Here is a 25045-nt window from a genome sequence, read left to right as displayed (position 1 = left end):
TAATGAGTTACACAGATTAGATTATTTTTATGATTTGTTAAAGTGAAATTATATTTTCACTGCATGCATCTCTGTGGCACTTTTATAATTCATTATTTATTGACTGGTCTGCACATGCACCTGATGCTCTGTATGATAATTAGGTCAAAGTTGAGTTTATTGTCATACGCACAAGTACAGGTATGCACAGGTGCAATGAAAAACTTACGGCAGCATCGCTTATTGTGAATTTGTTGTAAATCCTTAGGCATTCATAGAGTTTAGCTCAGGGTAAAAGGGGGGCACAAGACCTTTGCGTCTTCTGCCTATCACCTCTCAGCTTATTACATCTTCTCCCCCTCACCCACCCCCACCCACTACCTTTCCCCTCTCACCTGGACTCGCCTATCACTGACCTCGCCTATCCCCTGCCTGCATGTACTCCTCCCACTCCCCTCACCTTCTTATTCTGGCTTCTGCCTGCTTCCTTTCCAGTCATGATGAAGGGTCTCGGCCCGAAACATCGACTGTTTATTTCCCTCCATGGATGCTGCCTGACCTGCTGAGTTCCTCCAGCACTTTTTGTGTATTACTCAGGGTAAAAGGGATCATTTTTCGTAGGAATCTATATTTTACATTTTATAAAGGACTGTATTAATGGGAAAAGGTGAACACGTCAGGGTGGTGTGATATACTGTGCCAGCTTCTTTCCTCTTTCCAAGGATCCCAACTGAGAGTTGACCTTAACAATGAAATCCAGAAAGTTACATCAAATTGAACAATGGTAGAAGGACAGGGGACCTGGTTAAAACTAGTTCAAGGTAGATTAGTACTTGCTTCACACACAGAGTGAGCTGCTTACAGAAAGCACAGACAGGAAGAGAAGTAGAAGCAAAGCCCTTGTATCATTTGCATGGTTATTTGGATAAAGTTTTGGGAGGAACTCCAGTCTCTCTCTTAGGATGGATGAACTAAAGTGGAAATGACTTTCTTCATCTGTGTTTATCAGGTGATTCTACAGTTAGTTCTGAGCCTCGTCTATTTGAAAAATGTTCAAATAAGTGAAATATATTCTTTCTGCAATGATCAATTATTCAAAATCAAATATGTAACGATAAATCCTATCTAAACGGTGATCTTGTATAATTAGAAATGTTTTCATCATGAGTGTAAGAATACTATATAGTATTGTAGGTGTGTATGACGGGTAATGAATCTTAACACAAAGTAAAGACAGTTGGCACATTTGTCAATGGTACTGCTAAGTTACAGAGTGGGGATATTCCTGAAACACTTTGATTCATTCTGCAGGGAGATATGCACCTGCCAAATGATAAGTGAAACTTCCAGACAATAATTTGTATTTTTACTATCACAAGATATTTTAATTGGGTCATGAAATGATTCTCTTCTTCATCAAATGATGGTAACCAGTCACTTTATAAATCTTGTTCCCTCATTTAAATGAAAAAAAAGTGGAATATGGCTACCTGGCATTCTTGCTTGGCATTGCATGGGGTTGAGCTGGTTTCTTTGAACAGAACTTGCCTGATATCGGTTAAACAAGCCTGAAAGAATCATGCATTCAAATACAAATCGTGTTCAGTTCAAATCAGGCTTTTGCATTCTGTAGGGCCAGTCAGTCTGCCCAGGTATCTACAAACATACAAGTTAGGAGCAGTGTATGGCACTTAGAGCATCAAGCCTGCTCTGTCATTTAACTAATCTAACTTTAACCTCAATGCCACATTCCCATGCTTATCAAGTTCCTATCTACCTCTGTCTTAAAAATATTCAGACTCTGCTTCCACCATCCAATGATAAAGTTAGCTCCAAAGCCTGAGGTAAAAAAAATCCCTTATCTCTGTCTGAAGCAATCAACCCCTTGTTTTTAAAGAGTGACTCTTAGCTGTAGATTTCCCATATTTTCAACCAAAGAAACACACAATGCTTTCTTGCTTGGAATTGAACAGCAACTAACGACGTCACTGTTTCAATGTTTTCATGTCATCCCAGAACACTGTGTAGGTGCACTGAAATTTCTAGGCATCCGTTTTCATTATCAGTCTAGATTCTGCTATAGAAATAATAGTGATGCTATTAGTACCTTACCACTATTAATGTAAAGCAAACAACCTCCAGAGTCCACACACCCCCAGTTAAACAATGACATCAGGAAGTTGCTGCTAACTTGCCCTGGTCCTCCACAACCTGTACTAAATTAGTGTATTACTGAGGGATTCTGCAGAATGAAGCTGAGTTGCAGCTATGATAGATACCTACTGAACTCACCAGAAATTGTTAGGACTTGTTCATTCAGTTGTAAGTAATTCTCAACCTTTTGATAACTGTTAATTACTGCCAAACATTACTCTGCCACTCAGAACTAATAAGTGCAAGCATAGGGCTTCAGATTTTAATTATTACTTAGAATTTCAAACATTTTTGGAATTCTTTTACTCTTTTTGTCTTTGATATCTATCCCTGAATCCTGTCTTTGCTTCCCTCCACTGTGTTCTTCAGTATTGTCTGTATTAACTGACAATTCCTGGATTAGATTTTGCAGGGCTCAGTAAGGATTGCTTATTTATGTAGCAATGCAACTGTGTGCCCTCTTCACCCATGTCTGAGATGCCTTGTGTTGACTGATATACTAAAATTGACTTTCTAATTACTGCAAGTTCCAGTGAAATGTCTCATAGAAAGTCTATAGGTTTTTGTAATTTGCTGGTTACTGTTTCTTCACTGACTGCTAAACCCCAGACCATTAACTTTTAGTATATCCTTTGTTCTTGAGACTAAAGCCGGTGGTAAAATCAATGGAGTAAGATGCTCTCTTTAATACGGTGCTGAAGCTTATAAAAGACACAAATCAGTATTCTATCATTTTTCACAGGTAACAGTGAAGGATTGAATTAAAGTAAATATCTGCATCATTTTTCCCAGCAAAGTGTGTTCTAAAATTCAGCAGCTTTTGAATGGAAGATGATTTCTAATCATTCTCACTTTCCCCTAAAATAAAATTGATTCTGTAGTTACCTTGTGCTCACATCAGTTAGATTTACAAATATTAAGTAAGAATCAAACTGGTATTGAATGCTTCAGTCTGTCTCCCCTTTGTTCAAACAGCTGCTGGCTAGTTGTCTGTGTGGTAACACAATTTGCACTTTGACAGTTACTGACACTGCAGACTCCAAATCACCTTATCCTGTTTATTGCTCATGCCGATAACAAGCTTCTTCTTAAATACCAGAGCAGTTGTAAGTGTGGACAGAAGAGAAGTAACATAAATAGACAATATTCCCCTTGCCAATGCTTATCAAAATTTTCAGCCTATAGATCACATGGGGAAATTTTTTTTAAAATTTAAATTTAAATTTTATTTACAGCGTGGTAACAGACCCTTCCAGCCCAACGAGTCTTCGCTGCCCACTTTTAAACCCAAATTAACCTACCCGTACATCTTTGGAATGTGGAAGGAAACTGGAGCATCCGGAGGAAACCGGAGACACAGGAGAACGTACAAATTCCTTACAGACAGCGACGGGAATCGAACCCCGATCACTGGCACTGTAATAGTGTCACGCTAACCGCTATGCTACTGTGCCGCCCAAAGTGATCGCCCGAACAGGGGCATGAACCCTGGACCCTCAGATTAAAAGTCTGATGCTCTACCGACTGAGCTATCATTGATAATTAGATCAAGGAATTCAGATCTGGAATATAACATATAGAGTTTTTTTTTCACATTGAACATGCTACAAATATATAGTTATTATATTCAATGCACTGAGACAGAATTTTGCTTAGAACCCTGTTCTGAATGCCTCATTAATAGTCTTATCATAACAGTCAATAGAAAGGAGGACCAATTTGAGTAATAGAAACCATGCTCTTTTCTCAAATTTGTTACATAAATACATAATAGTTTTATTGAGAAACTGGGAACCTGCACATCTATGACCTGTGATTCACATCCACTTTCTAATTAAAGGAAATTCACAACAACAAAGAAAGCACATCAGCCTAAAATGTTAACTCTCTCTACCCAAATGCTGGCTGTTTTTCTGTAATGTTTCAACATTTTCCATTCATAGCATTTTCTGTTTTCATTTTGGATCTCCAGCAGTAATTTAATTTTAAATTAATGTTCAAGTCTCAATCTCAATACAATAAGTAATCAAGTTAGCTTAATTAGCTAAAAGACCACTCAGGCAATTGTTTAAAAATTCAAATCTCGAATAAAGATCAAATTTGGAACACAGGTAGAACTTTGTCCTCAGTTGTGTTTTACTGGCTGGTTATAGCAATTGATTTCAATGGGGCCAAATTTCAGAAGTGATGAACAACACACTAACATATAATGTGTCTAACACAACATGAAAATGAATTTCTACTGCAGAGAATCAAGTACGCTGCGCTTGGATGGAAAACTGAGATTCCAATATTAGAAAGCTACAGTCAGAATATATTGACAATCATAATCATTTCAGAGCTGATTGTACAGAAGGAGATCAATGTTTTGAAAGGACATTTTTTTTCTGGTATCATGTCAAGTATATGGTGAAGATTGATAGGATCCTTTCAAACTTAGTTTCTTGTAACAACAAGGACCAAAAACCTGGGTTCATTTAGTTGAAACGGTGAAACCAATGCTCTGCTCCTCATTACTTCGGAGAGGAGGATCTGACTTCTTGTGCACAAATCACTTTTTTGTATTCAATTTTGATTGAGTAGTTGTCCTGAGTTACTACTACTGTCTTAATGCAAACTTTGTTACTCAATTTTCTAACTGCTAGATATCTCACGTGAATGTATTTTCAGTGAACATTGCTGCATCCATCTAATGTGAATGGGTTTAAGTTCAGAGCCTTTGGGAGTGTGAATTAATTTAGGGGAAGCCTTTACTGACATACAATGCCTATATACAGTTTCACTATTGTAAAGAGTTTGCTCGAGGTTTCCAGATCCACTTTATGGATTTGGCTGATGCTTATCTTATTTCTGTTTCCATGCATAAGTAGACTTTGCACTGAATTTCCAATAAAGTTGGGTTGTGCATGCAGTGAATGGCTGGAAGTGTTATTGATGGAGGATTTTAGATGCAACACCGAACCACTGGTGACTGGAGTACCCCTTGGCCCCTTCAAGTAATCATCCTCTCCCATCCAGCCTACTAATTGTACTATTTCAGAAAATCAGGGTGTCCTTCCTTGCCTGTCTTCTGCCATCTCTTCCAGAAAGCTCCAAAGATTTGTTCAATGACTTCTAGCACCGATTGCAAGAGGTGTGGGCTAGCTAATTGGTGCAAGATAATCTGAACTGGTGACTAACGATAACATTGGGCTCCATAGTGATTCACTATGACAGTAAACAGCACAGTTAGTGTTGGCCAGTTGCTGATATCACGATGATGTGAATCTTGTATTGTCCTGCATCTGGACTAATAGGCTCAGGTTAATCACAAACTGTGAACTGAACACGCTTTTTAATGCTATCGAACTGTACTAGGCCTGTATTTCTATAGTTTAGAGGGAACACTTTGAGAGGAATCCACTCAGAAAGAGAAGGAAAATCAGATCTTAAATATTTATTGTGTTCTCCATAAGACTGATAACCCAGATCTCCTCTGGGTCCTTTGTAGATTTCAGAGTGGAAGGCTGAGAATATCAGTTAACATGTGGGCCAGCAGTGGAAGTTAAATAGTCGGCAGCTAACTGGAAATAGGAACAAGGAAGCAGAGGTGATGAATGCAGGTCTGCTGCATAACCAAACTCCAGAGGCAGATATCAGAGGGAACTTGGGTCACAGAGAAGTAGCAGAGTTCACGCAAAGTGCACATAAAGTGGCTTTTCCCTTTATTCAGAGCCTTGTACTAAGCGAATCAAGCATTAGGTACACTCAGTACACTTAGTACCTTAATGTTGCAATAAAAGGCTACAGTATCTAATGAACCAACTGTCAGCCACCTGTACAAAATTTGACACACATCAGAATATGTACCAAATTTTGCAAAGCAATCCACAAATTCAGAAATATTGCCTGTCTTAAAACGTTTATCTGCATGGGATCAGTAAATAAAGTAATTCCAGCTGTTGCTTAGCTCTACCTCTTGCTTAGTGGGTATCGGTCTCTTGTGGTTGGTACACAAGCCTCTTCCTCTCTCATCAGTGCTAATTTTTCTCTCATGGTCAGATCATAGCTCATGGTTGTTGGGTAACTCTGTCTTTCATGGTCTGCGTGTAACCTTGTCTCTCTTCCTCTCCTGGTTTGTATGTATCTCCCTCTCATGGACAGATTGTGGCCCTCTCTTATGGTCAGATTGAAGCTCTGCCTCATGGTTGTGTAACTGCCTCTCTCTTTCCTGGTCAGGGTGTGGCCCTTGCTCATGGATGGATTGTGTCCCTCTCCCGTCGTCAGATCGTAGCTCTCTCTCATAGTTGCATAATACCCTCTCTCTTTCTTGGTTGGTGCAACTCAATCTCTCTCTGTTGGTTGTTGTGTATCTCTCCCTCATGGTTGGATTGTGGCCCTCTCTCACAGCTAATTCGTAGCTCTCTCTCATGGTTGCGTAGTTCACTCTCACCTTCCTGCCTGGTATCCAGCTCTCTCTCCCTCTCGTGGATGGATTGTGGCCCTCTCTTATCGTCAGGTCATAACTCTCTCTCACGGTCGCACAGTTCTCTCTCTCTTTCCTGGTTGGAGCGCTGCTCTCTCTCTCACTGCTGGTTGGAGTGTGGCCATCTCTCATGGATGCATAGTTCTCTCTCTCTCTCCCAGTCAGTGTGTATCTCCCTCTCATGGATGGATTGTAGCCCTCTCTTGTGGGCACATTGTAGTTCTCTCTTATGGTTGCACTGTAGCTCTCTGTCTTGTTCATGTCCTCTCCCTGTCTCCCGGCCCATGCATATCTTCTTATTGTAGGTGCATTTTGGCACTCATAATTCAAGTCATTGCTCTCTCTCATGGTTGGTGTGTCGCTCCCTCTCCCCCTCTCTCTCATTGTCTGATTGCAGGTCATGCTCACGGTTGGCGTGGTCAGACTGTATTCCTCTCCAATTGTCCTTCTCTCAGGGTCCACAGATAATTCTCTCCCTCTCTTGGCCAGTGTGTAGCTTTCCCGCATGGTAGGATTGAAGCTTCCTCTCATGGCTGCTGTGCGTTTCGATGTGTGGCACTTAGTCATCATCATATTGCATCATTCCCACTGTCTGTACTTTTCTATCTTATAGTCAGAGTGAAGCTCCCTCTTATGGTCATTTGTGGTTCATTCCCATGGTCAGAACTGAGCCCTCTCCCTCCCCCCACCCCCCACCACTTTCTCTCTCTCTCTCTCTCTCTCTCTCTCTCTCTCTCTCTCTCTCTCTCTCTCTCTCTCTCTCTTCCCCCCCCTCTTTCTCTCTCTCTCTTTCTCCCTCTCTCTCTCTCTTCCCCCCCCTCTTTCTCTCTCTCTCTTTCTCTCTAATAGGCCTTAACAAATAGGGCATGGGTAAGAACAAATTGACAAAGGCGGCCATAATACAAAAGTATTACTAAGACAAGTATTAACAATTTATATCTGAATGTGTGAGGCATTCATAATAAGGTAGACAAATTAACAGCACAAATAGATGTAAATGGATGTGATGTAATTGCCATAACAACGATATGGCTGTGGGGTGACCAAGGCTGGGAGCTGAATATCCAAGGATATTCAATATTTAGGAGGACAAGCAAAAAGGAAAAGGTGGAGGGCGGGGGGGGGGGGGGGGGCTGGCATTGTTAATAAAGGAGGAAATCAAATCAACTGTAAGAAGAGATATTGCCTCAGAAATTCAACACCTAGAGTGGGCATGGGTGGAGCTAAGAAATACCAAGGAGTGACATGAATGATATTAATCTAAATATAGACTAGTCACGCAAATTGGTATTGTTACTGTAGAGGATGAATTCCTGTAGTTACGTATGGGATGTTTTTTAGACCTGTATGTTGGGGAGCAACTCGGGAAGAAGTTATCCAAGATTGGATATTAAGCAATGTAAAGGGGTTAGTGAATGATGCTTTTGTATGGAGACCTTTCAGGAAGAGTGATCATGACACAATAGAATTCTTCATTAAAATGGAAAGTTTAAGATTAAGATGGACACTCAACGATTCAGAAACAGCTTCTTCCCTTCCGCCATCAGATTTCTGAACAGTCCATAACCCATGAACACTACCTTTTAATTCCTTTTTTTTGCACAATTTATTTATTTTTGTAATCTATTGTAATTTTATGTTTTTGCACTGTACTGTTGCCACAAAACAACAAATTTTACTTCATATAAATCAGTGATAATAAATCTGATTCTGATTCTGAAGTGATTTTGATCTGAAACTAGAATCCTAAATCTAAACAAAGGAATCAATTAAGTTATTAGGAATAAGTTGGCTGTGAAATATTGAGGAGCTTCATTGAAAAGCATGAAGGTGGATAGGCAATGGCTAACATTCAAGAAACAAATGTTGGAACTACAAAAATTATGCATCCTTTACTGGTGCAGAAACACAAAAGGAAAAGCAACCCAATCATAGCTAGCAAAAGAAGTAAGGATATTATTTGTTCGGAAGAGGAGTTAAATCAAGTTGCCAGTAAAAATATCAGGCTTGGGGATTGGAAGCAGTTTAGAATTCAGCAAAAATGGACCAAGAGATTGATTGAGAGAGTAAAATAACACATGAAACTATATTTGCAAGTAATCTGAAGGCAGACAGTAAAAGGAGAAAGATTAGTGAAGACAAATATAGGTACCTTGTAGTCAGAAATGGGAGAATTTATAATGGAGAACAAAGAAATAACACAGCAATTAAGCACATGCTTTGATTCTGTCTTCACAGAAAAGAACATAAATAGCTTCCCAGAAATGCGAAGGAACCAAGAATTGAATGAAAAGGAGTAATTAAAGGAAATTAGTTTTAGTTAAAGAAAAGTCCCAGAGCAATTAATGGCACTGAGAGCCAATAAATCCCCATGGCTTGATACATATCCCAGAGTACAAAAAGAGGTAACCATGAAACTAGTGGATGAATTGATTATCCAAAATTCTATAGATTATGGAACAGCTCCTGCTGATTGGACAGTGGTAAATATAAAAAAGGAAGGAGAGGGAAAATGAGAAACTAGAACATAGAACAGTACAGTGCTGGACAGGCCGTTCAGCCCACAATGTTGTGACGATCTTGATGCTAAATCTCATCCTCCTGTTTATCAGCCATATCCCTCCATTCTGTTCATATTCATGTGTCTATCTAAAAGCCTCGTAAACTCCACCAAACTGCCTGCTTCCACCACTACCCCGCTAACCTATTCCAGGCACCTACCACCCTCTGCGTAAAAAAACTTGCCCCTCATGTTGCCTTTAAACTTCCCCCTCTAACCTTAAAAGCATGTCCTCTGGTGTTTAACATTTCTACCCTGGGGAAAAAATTCTGTCTGTCTACCTTATCTATGCCTCTCAGAATTTAAAAAACCCCTATCAGGTCTCCCCTCAGCCTCCGACACTCTGGAGAGAACAACAGAAGTTTGTTCAACCTTTCCTTATAGCACATGCCCTCTAGTGCAGGCAGCATCCTGGTAAACCTCTTCTGCACACTCTCCACTGTCTCCACATCCTTCCTATAATGGGGCAACCAGAAACGCACGTAATACACCAAGTGCAGTCTGACCAAAATTTGATATAGCTGCAGCATGACTTCCTTACTCTTATACTCAACACCCCTACCAATGAAGGCAAGCATTCCATACACCTTCTTTACTACCTTATCCACTTGCATAGCCACTTTCAGTGAACTATGGACCTGGACCCTAAGATCCCTCTGTACCTAAATGCTATTAAGAGGTCTTCCATTAACTGTATACTTTCTCCTTTCATTTGACCTCCCAAAGTACAACACCTCACACTTGCCCGGATTAAACTCTATCTGCCACTTCTCTGCCCATATCTATAACTGTTCTATATCCCGCTGTACTCATTGATAGTCCTCTGCACTGTCCACGACTCCACCAATCTTGGTGTCATCCGCAAACTTGCTAATCCGCCAATCTACATTTTCATGCAAATCATTGATAATATATCACACTACATAACTACAGACCAATAAGCCTCTAACATCAGTAGTAGGGAAAATGCTAGAGTCAATTATAAATGATGCATTAATAGCAAATTTATCAATAGGATTAGAAAAAAAAATCAACATGGATTTATGAAAAGGAGATTATTTTTGACAAACCTATTACAGCAGATTTTTTGAGAATGTAACTGGTAAAAGAACAGATTTAGATTTTCAGAAGACTTTTGATAATATCCCATGGAAGAAGTTAGTGTGGAGAATTAAAGTACATGTGATTGGGATTAATATACTGGCATGGATTGAAAATTGGTTAACTGACAGGAAGCAAAGAGGAGGAATAAGTGGCTCATGGAGTATCTAATGGATCAGTGCTTGGACCAGAACTATTCACAATATACATCAGTGATTGGATGAAGGAACCAAGCGTAATATTTCAAAGTTTGTCAGCACAAAATTGAGTCAGATTGTGAGCTGTGAGGAAGATGCAAAGAGGCTCTGAGGTGATTTAAACAAGTTGAGTGAGTGGACAAATACGTAGCAGATGCAGTATAACATGAATAAATGTTAAATTATCCACCAGATGGAAAATCAAATGCAGACTATGATTTAAATGGTGATAGACTGGGAAATGTTGAGGTACAAAGGGATTCCATCTAAAACCAGGAGTCAAACCTCAGGATACTAGGGCTGAAGAACTGAGTTGAGGAGACGTTTCTTCACAGAGGATGGTGAACCTGTGGAATTCTCTACCACAAAAGGCAGTGGAGACCAAGTCACTAAATATACTTAAGAAGGAGGGGGATAGATTTCTAGCTACATAAGGCATCAAAGAGGTATGGAGGGAGAACAGGACTATGATGTGGAGATAGAGGATCATTTATGATCATCTTTAATGGCAGAGAGCAAAGTGGTCTGCTCTTCTATTTTTCTATGTTTCTATAATCCATGTGTAACTCTCTTCCTTGAGATTATATGACTCTATGGTCTGTGTATAGCTCTTTCTCTCCTATCTTTCTCCCTGAACCTTTTCTCACCATCTCTTGATAGGTGTGCAGCTCTCACATGCTCCCTCTCACTCTCTCTTTCTCTCTTGGTAGATATCTCTCTCTCTCTTTCACATGAACGGTATGTATCTCCCATGAGATGGTAGCACTCTCATTGTGTATATCGCTGTTGCTCTCACTCTCTTCCTCTCAGTAGGTGTGCAGTGCTCTCTTTCAGTCTGCCTGCCTTCTCTTTCTCTTCCTATCTCTCATACACTTTCTCTCCCTGTCTCTCTTTTAACACATATGCAGCCCTACCTCTCTCCCACTTTGTCTCTCCTCCTCACTCTCTCTCTCCCACTCTCTCACTCTCTCCCTCCCAGTGCATGAATAAATTCTTCTTGTTAGGTGTGTAGCTCTCCCATTCTTTAACTGTCTTCCAATATGAATGTAGATTCTCTCTCTCTTCGGCTCTTTCCTTTGCTCTGTCTTCTCTCTTTCTCTCACTCTGTCAGTCGATGTGTTGGTGGCTTCCTAACTCTCTCTCCCTCTCTCTCAGTAGATGTGTAGCTCTTGCTTACTCTGAAGAATGTAGCTCTCTCTTTCTGACTCATTGGACGTGTAGTTCTCTCCATTTATCCCAGTCTCCTTGTATCTTGAGTAATGCTCTGCATGATCAGAATTTCTGCTTGGCCATGTTCAGTCAATACTTCAAAGCTGGACTGGAGGGAACAATACTAGATTTTAAAAAAACAATGGAAAACAGATGTTATCTGAAGTCCATGAGCAAAAAATATTAAACCCTATCAAATGCGGTTGACCTAAAGGGTCAGAGATGTCTGTGAATCTGCTCGGCAAAGTGAACATGGATCTCATTGTTGAAGGATAGCTTCTGGAAGGAGTCAGGTTTAACTTGTAAGAAAGGGAAATAGAAATGTCACTATTGATTTTGATTACACCCTGACCAGATTCTCATTTCCTACTAGCCAGTCCAATTTCACATAGTGAAATCCTGAAACAAAGACGTGATTCATGAGTGGATGTGACAGGCTTACAGAGCTTTGAATTGATCCATTAGTTGTTGGATCATTTAGCACCATCTATTCCACGTAGTTTTTGCTTTTAAGAGTGCATCTAGTCCTGTGTGCAGCTTCACCAGGTTGGCACCTCATTTTTTTTTGGGTACCCTGATCCTGCTCCCAGCATGCCCTTCTACATTCTCTTACATTGATTTGGCTGATTGCACTGGAATCTGTGTGAAAAACTAGTGGAAACAGGTGGAATCTCTGTTTGAAAGCAGTGGGTGTCAATATTCTAAGTCATGGTCATAGAATTGTGGCATATATTAATGTATTATGCTTAGAAATAAACTATACATCGTGTATACCACAGGTAGATACCCATGTGAGTGACAGGGAAATGACTTTTACATTTTGCCCTCAGACATTAGATAATCAGTTGGATAGAGTGCAGTAGCTCATTTGTGACAAAATCTACCTGACCAACAGGTTGATTTTATGGTAAAGAACACAGGCAATCAATATAACAATTAAATCATTGTTTAATAGCACTGCACTGATGGCATTATAAAATACAGTCCTCTAAAACAGTAGAGAGTCCTTTCATGTCAATTATTTTTATCTAGGATATATGATAAAAACTGAACTATATGTCTTTGCAATTTTTCTGCTCCTATAGGTATGTTCCTCTTATATTAATTGCTGTAAAGACTGCACATTTTCAATGCTGTTCTATGTATTTCTGTTTACAGATTTGGATTTATTCTTCACAAAGGTGAACCAGCCCTTCACAAAATTGATCTTGAAACTATGATGTATATCAAGACCATCAGTTTGAAAGACTATAATTGCATTCCACAGTCACTTGCCTATACTCATCTTGGTGGATATTACTTTGTTCACTGCAATGCTGACAACACAGGAGCAACTGAACCACAGATCATAGTGGATAGTGTCACAGATTCCGTGATTGGCTACAATGGTGATATAACAGGTGCACCTTACATTTCGCCAGATGGACATTATTTGGTCAGTATTGATGATCAAAAGGGCCTCTTGAGAGTCCAGTCCATCACCATCCAAGGGGAAATCCTCGAATCCTTTGACATTCACACCAACTTTCACATCTCTGACGCCACTTTCCAACCTTCTTTCACCGAAGCCAACCAGTACAATGTCTTTGCCAGTTCAGGTGTGCAAACGGATGTGCTCTTTGTGGAACTCTCCACAGGGAAAGTGAAGATGGTGAAGAGTCTGAAGGAGCCCATGAAGACTGAAGAATGGCCATGGAACAGTAAAAATCGAATTATCGTGGACAGTGACCTGTTTGGCCAATATCTGATGACGCCATCCAAGGAATCATTGTTTATTCTTGATGGAAGGCTTAATAAATTAAACTGTGAGATCACTGAGGTGGAAAAAGGCAACACAATAATCTGGGTTGGTGAAGCATAAATGGAAAGGTTATTTACCTATCCCCTGGTATAAAGTTTGCCACTGCACTTAATTTGCAACTTGCATTACAGCAATTCTGTTCTTTTATACACAGCAAAAGGTACCTAATTAATGTAAAACAAGTTTGCAGATACAAAGACCAGGAACTTTCAAGTGACATAAACTTAGATAATAATTGGAGTTTCCTAATTTGTTAGTGCTATTAACAACTACAAGATAGGTTGCAACTTTAAATTGTGCAACAAGGCTACTAAATGTTTTAGTTATACAAAATCTAATAGCTGCAGGGAATTATAGAAAACCTACTAACACCCAATTGTGTGTTTTAACCCTCTTTTTTCCAGAGCTGCTTACTAAGAATTGACTTTTGCTTGTGGATTTCAATTCAAAAATGCTCTTGTTTAACCTTACAGATCCAGAATTGTTTGTCAGCTTTTTTTGTGCCTTGAAGGGCTAATTATGCAGGGAGAGGGTTAATTATTCCCATCACGGCCTCATGTTGCTTGTTACTGGAGGAGAAAAAGTGCTATTCAGAACCCTGCATACCACTTTTAATACAAAGACCAGGTCCAAGCAGGTGCTGACTAATTCGGTAACACAGTAAATTTTCAATATTGGGTTATAGAGCATGAAAAGAAGCAACTCGCCCCTCTTCATCAAAAGATATACTGTCGACTCTAAGTCAGCTTACATCAAACTGTTAACACTGTTGGAGCAATGTAATGAAAATCTAACAATCAATCTGTAGTTAAATGTGGCAGAGGAAATTGTGCTGTGCCCCAATAAAGGCTGATAATACTGTATTTTTAGATTTCATTTGAGTCTTACTGGATTGACTTGTTACTCAACTAGTTGTGTCTTGTGATCAGGATTTTATACCCATGACCATGTCTGTATATAGCAGCTGCTAGGTTCTGTGTTTGCCATTTATTAGTTGGGAAAATAAGGTATGTGGGAAGAATCCATTTCTATGCTCTTCTACATTGCGGCTGACTGATAAATTGTTTAAGTTTGTAGTGACTAAAATGTTTCCCTTTTTTACCAGTAATGTTCTACCTTGTGGCATCTAGAGTGTGAAAAGTCTCTATGGAAACATGTGTCTGTCAAATATACATTTTTTCTGTGTCTTGTAATAGATCCATAATTTGTGAATGTTGTATATGTAGAAATTTGCTTGACACTTGAGGCAAATAAAATCTTACATTTTACATTTTGTTGAATCAATGAGTCTGAATGTGCTGAAACCTCCATGTGATATAAGATGGGCAAAACAATACTGGTAAATTGGTTTATTATTGTCACATGTACCGAGGTAAAGTGAAAAACTTTGTTTTGCATGCTATCCAGATCATTTTCATCACATCAGTCTTAGAAGAGTAGAACGATTATAATAGAAGTAATGAATAGATATGCAGAGAGCAGTTTGCAACAAGTCACCATACTCCAGTGCCAGCTTTGTTATCATTAATGCCAAGCAAAGAATGGATGATTCTTACAATATCTTGAGGCTCAAATTATTGACATTGACTGATTGGTGGGGCACAAGTGAGAAAAGTCAGCAATACGTGGAGAATGTTATAATGTATGGGAGTTTCCTTGGAACTGTCCCCTTTCCATGACAATAACATTTTAGGGAATACAATAGAAAACTTGCCAAAACTATCAGGGTGCACAGGAAGCAATTCCATGGAATTTCCCATCCATTGATGTTGGAACTGGATCTTTGTCAACTGATTTTCAGAATTTACATTTCTCAATTACATTTACACTTGAATGCATCCTATACTTCAGTTGTCATCCTGAAACCTGTATTAAGAACCTAGACAGAATCAAAGCAATGGAAGTTTGCTTCCACTGAGACACAGAGACACCCAGATAAAATGAATTTGAATAGTTTCAGCTAATATCCTTTTGGCTGGGAAAACAAGAACCACCTGCAATTCAATATTAGTTTTCAAAATGAAACAGTTAAACGGAGAATGGACGAGTGACTGGAGAGTGAAGTGGAAAGAGAGAATCCTGAAGAGGATCTGCACTATTTGTCTTCAAATCTATTCTCTTGTTATTATGATGATTGGTCACATTTTTAAGTCAACATTTTCACTTGAAATTGTTATGCCAACATTTTCCATTCAGTGTAGATCACAATGTAGATGCAGCTTCTGCTACTAGGAGTTCTGACACCGGGAATCAGTTTCATGGTTCTTCTATGCACAGTTTCCAGCGCATAAATATTCTTCTGTTTCATTTCACAATGCCTTGGAATTTTCTTGGAGGTGCTCTCACTCCAACTCCCTGGAACTTACATGCAAAGATGGTTGTCTCTGCACTTTAAGTAGATTTTTGGCAACAGTGTAAAAAAAAAATTCCAGGAATGTAAAAAATTATGGAACACATTTCTATGGATAATCCCATCATTATTCTCCTCATGATCCCAACTCCATTGAGGTCTCCATTAGAGTGGTTTACTTTATACGGATCCATCACAAGTTTTTGATGTTCTTAATTAAATGTTTGTCCACTTAATTTACAGAATACCAATTACTTTAACTGTCAAACTAAACTAATATATACATTTTATGTATATTTTACATATTATATATATATGTAAAATATATCTATGTATTTTAATATATTTTACGTATGTACTATTCTATGGATGAAATGTTTTTATTTCCAACTACAGGAGGTTCCGGGTACCAATACGCAATTAAAGGATTTACAAGAATTCTACTTTGTTAAACACATTACGTAAATAGAATGAAATACTGAGAGATTTCTATTAATTTACAGGATGCTGAAATTCCTGGCAAAGGAGGCAGTTTTTGTCCATTCTGAGTTGCCCTGAGGAAATGGTGGTGATCTACCTTCTTGAACCATTTTTTGGTAAAATAGTATAGTAGCTAAAAGACAATTATGTTAGTGTGGAAGTGGAATCAAATGAAAGCAAAATTAAGTAGGGACAATGTGTGTTCCCCAAACAATCCTTGTGAAGCAGTTCAATTTTTACAATAATCTAATTATATCATGTTCATTTTATTGATAATAGTATGTTGGTTCTAAATTGTATTAGAACTGAATTCTAATCAAACTAGGCTGATACATGAGTTAAATTTACCCTGATTATCAGTCCAGGCATCAGGATTACTAATCCAGCAGTACAGCTACAAATCTGCCATAACCTTTGTGTTCTGTAATATTAAGTTGAAGATCACAAGGAACAAATGAAGGAATAGGCCATATGGTCACTCAAGCTTACACTGCCATTCATTAAAATTATGGCTGAATGTCCACTTTGCTTTCCTGTTTGATCCCAATCTTCAAAAAGCCGGTCAATCGCTGTTTTTAATATATTTGTGGACAGATCCTTCACAGCCCTCTAGAATAGAGAATACCAAAGATTCATTACCTTTGAAATAAAGAAATTTCTCCTCTACTTAGTCCAAAGTGGTTGACCACTTAACATAAGACTACATCCCGTGGTTCCAGAGTTCAACCAAGGAAAAAAAATTGCCAAACATCTAACCTCTGATGACATCTCTTAATTAAATGAGGTTTCTCTCATTCTTGTAAATTTCAAATAATACAGACCCATTCTACTTAAGCTTTCTCCTTTCTTAAAAAAGATTATACCTGCTATCAAAAGATTGCAATGAAGGTTCATTGGATTTGTTCCTGGAATGGCAGGGTTCCCATCTTAGGAGTGATTGAGTAGGCTAGGCCTTTACACTTAGCACTTACAAAAATGAGAGGTGACTTCACTGAGATGTCCAAAATTCTTGGGAAACTCAAAATGGTAGATATGAGGAAGATGTTTTTCTGGCTGAGGAGATGAGAAGTTCAAAATAATTATCTAGGTCATTTAGGATGGAAATAAGAAATTTCTTCACTCAGAATGTCATGAATCTTTGGAGTTCTGAACCGTGGAGGACTGTGGAGGGTCAGACATTGATAGCATTCAAAACAGAGATGATGAATTATAGATATTGGAGGAATGAAGGTATGTGGGGTTAGGTAAGGAAGGTGGCGTTGAGCCAGAAGGTCAGCAATGAAATTGTTGAATGGCAAAGCAGGCTCGAGAGGCTGAATGGGCTACCATTACTGCTATTTCTTATGTTTTTATATTCTTTCCTTCTTATGTTTTTATGTTATTTCTTGAAGGATCAATCACGTGAACTTTTGTTATAGCCCTCTCTCCAAGGTCTGGACTGACAATTGAAATAAGGTTGACTCGTACGCCACCCCAGCAGTCTGACAATTAGCACTCAGTTCTAATATAATTTAGAACCAACATGCTATAATCAATACATAAAGTCTCCTCTCCTAGGTAAGTACTCTGACCCATGCACAGTATTCCAGATATGGTCTCAATAAAATTGTCCTGCAATAAATCATTTGTCTTACTAATTTCCTGCTCTACCTACATGGTAACTTTCCGTGTTGCATAAAAGGATCCTCAAATCATTCTCAGTGCCAGCATGTCATGTTTTTATTTTTTAAAAATACCCACATTTCCTCACATGTCATCCCTCCAGCCCACATATCCAACACATCATTCTCTGCCACTTTCACCATCTCCAATGGGACCCCACCACCACCCCTTTCTACCTTTCACAGGGACCGCTCTCTCCATGACCCCCCCCCCCCCCCACCCATCCCGCTCCCACTCCAGGGACTTTCCACTGCCCCGCCATAGGTGTAACACCTGCCCCTACACCACATCCATCACCTCCATCCAGGGATCCAAACAGTCCTTACAGGTGAGATAGAGATTTACCTGCACATCCCTTAATATCATCTACCGCATTCGGTACTCCACGTGTGGCCTCCTCTACATTGATGAGACCAAATGCAGACTAGGTGACCACTTTGCAGAACACCTGCACTCCATCCGTAACCGCAACCTGCATCTCCCCGTTGCCAGTCACTTCAACTCCCCCTCCCATTCCATCACAGATATGTAAGTCCTCGGCCTCCTCCACTGCCTGGAGAAGTCCAAGCGCAAACTGGAGGAACAGCACTTCATTTTCTTTCTTGGAACCTTGCAGCCCGATGTCATGAACATTGAATTCTCCCTCCAGCATCTGCAGTCCTTTGTTTCCCCAATTTTTCTAACCTTTCTGCCAAATAGAATTGATACTGTTCTCTGCCTTTATACTGTATGTGGAATTCACAAAATCCGCATTGCCTACTCAACAGTAGATTTGAAAAGAATCATCTCATCGCTGGAGTAGAACTTGGAATGGGGGAAGAGGATTTCAATGTTGTGATTTATATAGGCTTGGTTTAATTTTGATATTGCCCAAAGTAGATCACACTGGAGCAATTTCTGGGTGAAAATGTACCTGGCATAAAATTGGACCAGGCACTTAGATGCATTTTTCTTATTGATGCCCCTGACATTTTCTTAGTGTCAGGCATATTCCGAATGACATTGTTAGTCATGTAACACCCATTTTCACGATTGGTCTTCTCAAAATAAGATATTGTTGTCTGTCTCAGTCCAGAGGAACCCCGCAGCACACATTGAGCAGATGTGGAGGCTTGCTACGTGCTACATAAACTAGCTACCCAAAGACAGCAATCAATGCCAGAGGAAGAATGGCATGGAGACCCAGATTCTGAAAACCAACAGCGGTAGCTGGAACAACAAGCCTATCAGAGGAATGTTTTTGATCAGCATTCACAGCCTTAACTCCTGGCTGAGTGAAAGGGGCAGGCGTTGGCCACAAAGAATATGAGGGACTCTCTAATAGAAAATTATTTTCAAAAGAAACCTGCAAAATAAAATTTCCCAGTGCAAACCAAGTGACTCCCTACACACCAGCGAGAGGTAAGATTTTATGCCATAACCATTGAGAGAGGCCAGATATTGCATAAAACCTTCTCACCTTTCATATCCTTCTCTGTATGTCTACCTGTACTGAATAATTCCCTGTGACATCAGTGGATCGCTACAAAATCCCTGTTTTTCCTAATGAGTGGCACCTTGCGTAAACAGCCATGACTTTGAATAGAATACATTTCCTCAAATCAGTTGCATGTCTATGTGTTGGTTGAGATCCTGAACACTTTGGACTGGTGCATACCCTTGGCAGTGGACAGCCAGCATTGTGACCACAGCAGCTGAGTGCAATACATTTAACAACATACTAATCAGATGGGCTTTCAAAAGGACTATCGTTTCAAGCCAATGAAATCAATAATCATTTAACAATGAGAAGATTCCAGGTGAGGTTCATTTTAAGCCATCGCACTAGTTGAACATATCAAGGTAGATAATGGAACAGAGGTGATGAAGTTTCAACATTAGAAGCAATGATTTCCACTCATTTCACAACTGGATCTGATCATACTAATATGCCTCTTTCCGATACAAGGCATTACATTTCTGCATAACTCTCTCACAACCCTGTCACTATCAATCCCCAGCATTAAGGCTGCCACTGGAGAAGGGACATCATTGATTGGATATTTCATCTCACCAATGCAACCCCTCTCGTGTTTCTCTTCCTCAGAAGTGGTGATTAATGTAAAAGCAGAACAAACAGGAGATAAGAAACATAAGACTGTAGATAACTTTATATTAGGATCATATGCAGTCATTTCCAAAAAAGCGTTGCAGCTATCACATGAGTCCAAACATAGTCATGTAGTCCACTGCTCTGAAGCGATAGTTTTCAGGAGGAAAACATCAGTCAATGTCTAGCTGTAATCAAGGTTGACCCTGACCATGTTCATGTCATAGAGATGACATTATCTGTCTGTCTATGTGAGGTATTCCAGAGTCTGCAATAATGACAGCTACTGTCAGACCAGTGTGACTTACCTACACACAATTAGAATGTTATTTGCATTAAAAGAAAACATATTTCAATAGTACTAGAGACTTGAGAATACTTTATAACAAGCCAAATCAAATAGTAGGCTTTGGAAAACCATATCTTTCAGTACAACTAACACACTAGTGCCTTTCCCAGTGAATTTGTTTTTTGATGCCCTAGCATTACATTGCAATATCCCCTTTGTAACCACAGTTTGCTTGTTGTTTCTCTTGCAATCTAGACAGATTGCCTGACTGATACTCACAAAATTCTTGCCCTACTTGGGTCAGTTTAAGAATGTTCTCCAGGACTAATTGGAAGAGCAATCTGGGATGGCAGGCTGTGGGACATTGGTGAGCCTGCTGTGGTGGGAGGTGAACTGTTGTCCTCATATTGGTACAAATGTATAGGTCTTTGCTGAGTCTCCACCTGGAGTCCTGTGTCGAATTTTCATCTCCATAACAAATGAAGGATATAGTTGGCTTGGGTGGAATGAAATGTTGATTCTTGGAATAGGATGTTGTCCTAAGAGGAATAGTTGAGTAAGTTTGGCTTAAACTCATCAGAGTTCAGAAGAATGATAGAAACATAGACAAATCTGAAAGTAATTAACAAGGCAGATGCCGAGAGGCTTAGTTTTCTAGCCAGAGATTTTAAAATGAGAGACATGGTCTCAAGGTAAAGGGGCAACCATAAGGATTGAGAGGAGAAAAAAATCTACTTAGAGGATTTCAAATCCTTGGAATTTTCCACTTCAGTTTTGGAGATATTAATGACTGAGAACAATAGATAAAATAAACTAAGACAATCAAGAAAACTTGCCAGTTGGGAGAGAACATAGAGTAGAAGTTCAACCAGAACCTATTAAATAATGGATCTACCTCAAGAATATCTCCTGATATCTGTTTTCTTATTTTGTAGTTTAGCCATGCTCATCTACATAAGAAGTGCTGATAAATGTTGGGAAGCTATATTTTATTTTACAATTAATGCTGACTTTGTGGCTCTTAGCCCAAGTTTGTAATTTGTAATTTGAAAAAATATCCTGCAGTTGATCTCCACTCTGTGGTGTATCATTAAGCTCTGTAGCTCTGGCCAAGATTCTAACTGCAGTTAATGAGCCCTCCTGTGACTTCTTGCTGATCCACAAAGCCAAGTACTGAAAGTATCGCTATTCTTGACTCATTTAAACTATTCACTTGGATCTGCCAAAAAAATTAAATCTTTACAGCTTACTCCATTAAAGGAGCTTAAACATTTGGGAATATCCATAGTGATTTCTATATGATATAGCTGCTTATGGGCGAATAGTATAATAGGCTTAATAGATTCTTTTCCAGAATACCGTCAGAATTTTAGATAAGCAAATATATGTGAAACGCAGGCTGTGGACTAGTTTTCCAGGCCACTTTGTGGGCCTTCACTGGGGATGCTATGTCATGTGTTTCTCAGCCTCATTTTACAGTCTGCTTCTAAACTCCTGGACAGTTGAAGCTTGAGGAAAGAAGCAAGAGGAAAATAGATTATTTAAGAAAAATAGATTCACTTTATGGTCAGCCTTTGAAAGTGTCCTCAAGCAAATCACTCGGTATGCTTGTGGGCCTTGAGAAAAATATTCAGCAATTGCCCATAGTAACGGATAGCTTATTACAGTCAAACATGAATCAAATTTATAGGGGAGATTCACCTCTCCACAATATGTAGAAGAGGATTGGTTAAGAGCCAAGTTCATAAAATCAGATCCTCGACCACCATGAATGTGCCAGCATGCATTTTAACTCCACTTGATAATGATTTAGATTTAAACGTAAGGCCTGGTTAAAGAAGATTCCAAACTGCAGATTAAAGAAAAATGGCCATGTGGTGGACAGTGAGAAGGAAAGCTCTGGACTGTAGGAGGATATTGGGCAGAGAATTGGCAGATGGAATTCAATCTGGTTAAGTGTGAGGTAATACATTTGGAGAAGGAGTATACAATAAGAACTGGAAAGACTGGAGGAACAGAGGGATATTTGAGTGTATATCCACAGATTGTTAAAGATAGCAGAGAAGATTGGTAATGTCGTTAAAAAGACATATGAGATGCTTTAAATTAGATGAGGCATAGAAAAAAAGAGCAGGGAGATTGTGCTGTGACTCTTGGTAGGCCACAGCTTGGTTACTGCATACATTTCTTGTTCCCATATTACAAGCAAGGCATGATTGCACTGAAGAGGGTGCGGAGGAGAGTTATGAAGATGTTGCCAAGAAATCTTTAGCTCTGAGGATAGATCGGATAATGTGGGGTTATTTTCTTTGTAACAGAGGAGGTTGTGGAGAAATTCAATTAAGATATTTAAAAGTATGAGGGGGCCTGGATAGGATAACTAGGAAGGAATGACTTCCCTTTGTAGAGTGGTGAAAAACCAGGGGGCATTGATGTAAAGTGATTGGTAGAAAGATTACAGAGGAGGTAGGGATTTTTTCTTTCACCCAGAGGCCACTAGGGGTTTGGAACTCACTGCCTGAAAGGATAATAAGAGGCAGAAACTCACATCACATTTAATCAGTACTTGGATAGGTATTTCAAGAAAGATAACCTGCTAGGCTCCATACTTACTGCTGGAATGTGGGACTAGTTTTGGGTTTTACTAGTTCTACTTTGACTGATTTGGACACTATGGGTGGACTGGCCTTCTCTGTCGTAAATTTTCTATGACTGAATTCTATATTAGAGTATCCAAGTAACTCACATTGGAAGGAAGATAAATCATTATGATATTTAAGAGGCTCCTTTCCTAAAATGTTGGCAATAATTTGAAATTAATACTTTCTACTTGTAAGTTTTCTCTTTTCTAAAGAAGGCAAGTCACAATCTGTTCAACTGTTTCCATTAGCTGTAATCACACAGAGTTTTTGTACCATTTTTTAATTCTCATTTTGCAATTTTTATCCAGTGCTGCAATGTGGAGACCAGAACTGGACCCTATACAAATTTAACACAGCTTTGCGATTTTTGATTCTTATACCTCTTGAAATAAATCCCACTGTTTTGCACTTTTGATACCTTTTTTAAATTTGTTAATTCTGAATTCCTTTGTTCTTCTATCCAATTCTATCTCAATTGTGATGGCAAAGTTTCTGTTTTTATTTGCCACGTAGCTACTCCACATGGAAGTTTACAAATATCTAAGGAAGAGATGGTCTGTTACCACAGGTGGCTTCATCCAGCTGTGTTAGGGGCACTATTTTGGATGCATCCTGGAATCATTGATCTTCAATATGAGTGCCGCTTTTGCTGCAGGCTGCACTGGGCAAATAAACCCATGTGACAGCGCTGTGTTATTGTTTCTGCACATAATGCTCATTGTTTCTGCACACTCAATGCACACAAGCTGTGGCCTCATTTGGAAGCAGGCATCAAGGGCTTGAGGAATGTGGGACTTTTACAGTGGAATGGTCAGGATTGTGGGAATTCTTTACCAAAGAATGCTCAGTGAATACAGGAATGTTACAGTGAAATGTTTAAGGAGTGTGAAGTTTTTATAAAGGAAGGCTTAGAGAATGAGAACTTTACAGTAGAATGCTCAGGTAACATGAAGAATGCTCAATGAATGTGGGAATTTTACAGTGGAATATTTTGGGAATGTGGAGTTACCACAGCGGAATGTTTAGGGATGTGGAGATTTTATAGGGCAATGCTCAGGGAATGTGGAAATTCTACAGTGGAATGCTCAGGTAATATGGGAATTTTACATGGAATGCTCAGCGATTGTCAATATTTTACAGTGAAATTAATCTCAAAGGATAACTTCACCATGAATTTCAATGTTCCACTTTTTGATTTTTTCCAAAAGAATTACCTGTCTGGAAGAAAGCTGAAGAAAGTAAACCATTTTTCATGCATGGTGTTAATATTAATTCTACTGTCATTTATTTTATCCCAAGGCTTTATTTGAGGAACTGTGATGAGTCTGTATCACAATATAAAAGGAATGACTTGTAGTATTCCAACAGATTTTTATGATTCCCAGTATGATGTACAATTTCTACCTTAAAATCACTCCAAGACTGTACCAGTGAATTATTTAGTCAACTTTATTTATAGACAGCCAAGCATATCATCTGGATCTAATCAAATTCCTTCTGACCTTCTGTTTCTCTTCAAAATCTACAGGTTATGGACTGACATATGTGTTTTTGTAAGTATTACCTACATTTACTACATGAAATGATTACGTCACTGCAAAAATAAATCACCAGCCAAGCACGACTTCTCCTGGGAGTTGAATTGACTTTAGCTAAGCCCCTAAAAATGGTGTAATGGAAGCTGTATTTCGAAGATATTTTTCATCTTAATTCCACCATAAAATATTTTAACACAAGACTACATATGCAAGGGAAGCATTATTCATAGTATTCAAAAGTAAGACAGGAGTCAGAGCCAAGAAAAGTCCACCCATTGCGAAGATTGACAAATGCAAAAAAGATGGAGGGCTATCTGCTGCTCCAGGGATAGAAATGGAGTGAAAATAATTGTTCAGGACAGGAATTCCTCTTAAAACATTTAGGAAAACTTACATACACGAAAAACTACATTGGAAGAGAGAGCAGTGAACAGGCAATAGTGGATATTCATTTGATATGTTGCAAATTTAGTGGTAATTTTAAAAATATGATCCTCACGAAAAATTATTGCAAAGTAATATGATTGCA

General features: G+C 39.0%; 1 protein-coding gene across 3 annotated transcripts in view; it reads left to right on the top strand.

The window, feature by feature from the left end:
• Window positions 1-14746, top strand: part of fstl5 (follistatin-like 5) — a 576645-nt gene extending 561899 nt beyond the window's left edge. For all 3 annotated transcript variants that reach the window (XM_052010319.1, XM_052010317.1, XM_052010320.1), the window contains one exon: window positions 12824-14746. In XM_052010319.1, coding sequence (XP_051866279.1) covers window positions 12824-13526 — 703 coding nt within the window. In that variant the 3' untranslated portion in view covers window positions 13527-14746. The remainder of the gene's footprint in view (window positions 1-12823) is intronic.
• Window positions 14747-25045: the final 10299 nt, after the last annotated feature.

The sequence above is a fragment of the Pristis pectinata genome, chromosome 2 (assembly GCF_009764475.1).
Source record: "Pristis pectinata isolate sPriPec2 chromosome 2, sPriPec2.1.pri, whole genome shotgun sequence".
Lineage (NCBI taxonomy): Eukaryota > Metazoa > Chordata > Chondrichthyes > Rhinopristiformes > Pristidae > Pristis > Pristis pectinata.
Note: the sequence above shows the minus strand (reverse complement) of the source record. Positions and strands in the feature narration are given on the sequence as shown.